Below are 4,504 nucleotides of genomic sequence, written 5' to 3' on the forward strand. Positions count from 1 at the left end.
ATTTTTTGTTTACTTGGGTATTTTTAAGAGTTCTTTAGATTATAGAGGTTGATTTGTGTTTTTAGGTAGATTGTGTATCCACATCATTGTCTCTGGTGGACTTGTATATTTTCTGTAGCTATTTTTATAAAGATAATCTATTAATATGTTTTCTTCACATTATGTTTCAATGAACAGTAATGATAAGTTAGAGTAATTGATTTTTAGGAGTATGTGATTTTCAGCTTGTTTAGGACCGTTATATGTACATTTAGGTAGATATTATTAAGAACTTGTGGTCAGAATTATTATTTATAAAGTGTTAAAATAATCTTGTATAACAAACTGTCCACAAATAGAAAGCTGATAATTGGAATGCACTAAATTATCCATTGTTACTGCCAGTGATATTTTTGGCCTTAATAATAGACAGATGCATTTTTTATACATAAGATATAATGATATTTCTTAATCAACAGGTGCTGGTTTGGCCTTCATTGCCTACCCTGAAGCAGTAGCCCGTCTCCCTGTCTCACCATTGTGGTCGTTTCTGTTCTTTTTTATGCTCATGACCCTAGGAATGGGAACACAGGTAAATTTCATCAGCACATTCTTCAATATCACTTCAGTAGTATTTTTTTTATATTTTTCTTTATGCATGGGACAGAGATACGGGTCAGTTTCTTTAGACTATATGACTGTATCACGATTGTAGTCATATTTGCTTTTTTTCATGCTAATCCTCCCTTGACCTGGGGACATGGATATGTTTCGATATTTGTCAAAAAAAAAAAAAACTTGATCCAGCAATCTCTGTAGTTTTTCCCGCATAATCTTATTTTTCATATTCTTTATTTACTTAGTTTTCAGAAAATAAAGGTCTTCATTATTGTATGTTTCCATTGATAAAAACGTTTATACAATTACTATAATACAGTACCAAATAAGCGAAGATTATAATTACAGTATTTTAATGTAATTGCAGCATTATTTTTATATGTTTAAATATTGGGATCACAAAACAAAACACCTAATAATCTAATTGCATTCGGAACAGCCTGGCATGGCCAGGTGGTTAGAGCGCTCGACTCACAATCTCGTCTCACCAAACCTGCTTGCCCTTTCAGCCATGGGAGTGTTATAATGTGATAGTCAGTCCCACTATTCATTGATAAAAGAGTAGCCCAAGAGTTGGTGGTGGGTGGTGATGTCTAGCTGCCTTCCTTCTAGCCTTTCACTGCTAAATTAGGGACAGATAGCCCTCATGTAGCTTTGCGCAAAATCCATAACAAACAAACATGCATTCAGAATCTTCCTTTTCCAGAACCCACTGATGGCACAATGGTAAATCAATGGTCTTATAACATTAAAAAAGGGGATTTGACACCCCTGGTGAGCAGAGTACAAACAGCTTATTGTGCAACTTTGTGCTTTACAACAAACAAACAAACAAATCCTTCTCTAGAACTTCTTAGTTTTTCAGCACAAATCTGCATATTGTGCACATCAAATTTGATCATTATTCACCACTAAAGAAAGTCTACTTTAAATATTTATGTTATTAGGTTTCTTGTTGTGAGATAAATCTTCTTTGTGAGTGATTTCTTATTGTCATGAATAATTTGAATGTCATTTAACATTTACTGAAACTATATTAACGATAAAACAAAACGCAAATGTGATAATGGGAAAGATTTATTAAGCGTTTCAGAATCGTAATTATTCCATCATCGGTAACCTACAGGTACAAAGAAACAAACGATATTTGTAATTACAACAGAAATATATACATAAGAAGTAAACAATTCGAATATCGAATTATAACACGAGAAAATGAAAAATGTAGCATAAATGAAATAGTTAAAATAAGTTTAAATCAAGTGAAGACTATTTATTATGTAGTGACAGAAGAAGAGTTTTATGTATAATATTTCTTTTATATGTAACATTGTGTTTTTGTTTACTCCTTTATTTTCATCTAATCTTCTCCGTACAGTTTACCTTGATTGAGACTGTCGTAACAACAATTGTGGATACCTGGCCTAATAGACTTAGACGTAACAAGCATTACGTTCTGGGTCTGTGCTGTACTACCATGTTTCTCTGTGGCCTAGTGATCTGCACAGAGGTTTGTAACTGAAATTTATTAAAACAAAGCTGATAAGTAGTTTGATAAATAATCTATACTTTCTTATTCAAGATATACTTGCGACGCATCCTTGTAGTTGCATTTTACATAATATCGTAGTGTTTTAAAAAAATAAAGTAACAGTTTAATTAATATAGTAGTATTTTAATTATGTAATTTTTTTTCTATGAAAATTCTTGATAAAAATTAACTTCAAAATGTTTTACAGAGTGATGGACCTAAAATTAGTTTGTCTTTTTCTTTCTTTTTAAACTGATTTAACTGATCTGTTTTAGACGAATAATAAGAGGTTGAATTCTAATACTCAACTTTTCGTCACTAGGGTGGCATGTATGTACTTCAGCTGCTCGATAATTACTGTGCAAGTTTTTCAGCTTTGCTGATTGGAATCATCGAAGTTGTTGTGATTGGCTGGATATATGGTAAGTAACAGACAAATATATACCTTTGTTGAAGATCTGAACACTAATTTTATACTAGTGTTTAAAGAAAGGTAATAAGTTCTCTATCTTGGTATCTGTTTTTTTTCTGTGAATTAAATAACTTTATTGAATATTTACTGTTTTTAAACAATTAGTTTGACCTTAAGAAACCTTGTAATCTTTCTAGTTCAGCTCTTGATCGTTGTTCTTACTTAGTTTGTCAAACTTTGCTTTCACCGTCATTATTTGACAAGTGAGATAACTTTATAAAATTAAATTCAAAGGTGTATAGATAGAAAACCATTTTACTTCTAGTCTTATCTTTGAATAGTAATTAGATCAACTTAATTAAATAAATATATGTACATTTTATGTGTCATATTTCTTTTCTTTAGCTTCACTGCACTTGTGTTTTGTTTTGTTTTTTAATTGGGAACAAATATTCTTTTTTTTTTTCAACATTACATAAATTTATTTTTGTATCAAAAAGACTTTGGTAATGTTGCTTTAAGCATTCTAAATTAAAATTGTTCCAATAGGTATAACTTTATTTAATTACTGTTCTGATAATTATTCGGAGACTGTTGAATTCAGTTTAGCAAATGACTACTTTTGTCAATAAGTATAGGACATGAACTAAATATGATTATTCCATTAGGAATAGATCGTTTCCTTGACGATATAAAGGTGATGCTGGGTCAGTATCCCTTCCACTATCAATACTGGAGATTAATTTGGAAGATCCTCACTCCCCTGTCAATTGTTGTAAGTGGACAAATCCTATTCTCTTGGCCGTTATTAAATGACTAGCAGATACCATTCAACTAAATCACACAGTATGTCTTATACAACTGACAATGATTGCTTCTAACTTTACATATTAGAGACTTGTATTAATTCTCTGAACACTATTTGTTTTTTCTTTATTGGCTAGTTATGGAACTTTATATATGCAATATCTTGAATTGATTGTTGTAATAATCTCTTGTGTGATATTAATAATGGTGTTATATTTTGTTTGATTGTTCTCGTATTCACTTGTATCACATATTTGAAATTAATATTGCTGTTATATTGTGTTTGTTGTGATAATTACTTGTGTACGTATATGAGATTAATAATTACTTGTGTACGTATGTGAGATTAATAACATTGTGTGACATTGTTTTGTTGTGATAATCACTTGTGTACGTATGTGAGATTAATAACGTTGTGTGACATTGTGTTTTGTTGTGATAATTACTTGTGTACGTATGTGAGATTAATAACGTTGTGTGATATTGTGTTTGATTGTTGTGATAATTGTGTACGTATGTGAGATTAATAACGTTGTGTGATATTGTGTTTGATTGTTGTGATAATTGTGTACGTATGTGAGATTAATAACGTTGTGTGATATTGTGTTTGATTGTTGTGATAATTACTTGTGTACGTATGTGAGATTAATAGTGTGACATTGTGTTTTGTTGTGATAATTACTTGTGTACGTATGTGAGATTAATAACGTTGTGTGATATTGTGTTTGATTGTTGTGATAATTACTTGTGTACATATGTGAGATTAATAATGTTGTGTAACATTGTGTTTGATTGTTGTGATAATTACTTGTGTACGTATATGAGACTAATAATGTTGTGTGATATTGTGTTTCATATTTTATGTAAAGTTACATTTATTTATTTACAAAAAGATGTGTAGTTTACTTTTATTATGAAACAGCTATTGTTACATTTTCGGTTCTTTAATTTTAAAATGTGTATTATTTTTATTGGCTGTCCTGGTGTAAAATGTGTATTATTTTGTATTTTTATAGGCTGTCCTCAATGTAAAATGTGTATTATTTTGTATTTTTATAGGCTGTCCTGGTGTAAAATGTGTATTATTTTGTATTTTTATAGGCTGTCCTGGTGTTAAATGTGTATTATTTTATATTTTTATAGGCTGTCCTCAATGT

The 4,504-nt window shown here is 30.1% G+C and overlaps 1 protein-coding gene across 1 annotated transcript in view; it reads left to right on the forward strand.

Annotated features, from left to right (window-relative positions):
• The window catches only part of LOC106469378 (sodium- and chloride-dependent glycine transporter 1-like), a 23,260-nt gene extending 18,770 nt beyond the window's left edge, over window positions 1-4,490 (forward strand). The window contains exons 10-14 of the mRNA XM_022397883.1: window positions 459-571; window positions 1,976-2,107; window positions 2,451-2,550; window positions 3,209-3,315; window positions 4,449-4,490. Coding sequence (XP_022253591.1) covers window positions 459-571; window positions 1,976-2,107; window positions 2,451-2,550; window positions 3,209-3,315; window positions 4,449-4,490 — 494 coding nt within the window. The remainder of the gene's footprint in view (window positions 1-458; window positions 572-1,975; window positions 2,108-2,450; window positions 2,551-3,208; window positions 3,316-4,448) is intronic.
• Window positions 4,491-4,504: the final 14 nt, after the last annotated feature.

The sequence above is a fragment of the Limulus polyphemus genome, unplaced genomic scaffold, assembly GCF_000517525.1.
Source record: "Limulus polyphemus unplaced genomic scaffold, Limulus_polyphemus-2.1.2 Scaffold3455, whole genome shotgun sequence".
Taxonomy (NCBI): Eukaryota; Metazoa; Arthropoda; class Merostomata; order Xiphosura; family Limulidae; genus Limulus; species Limulus polyphemus.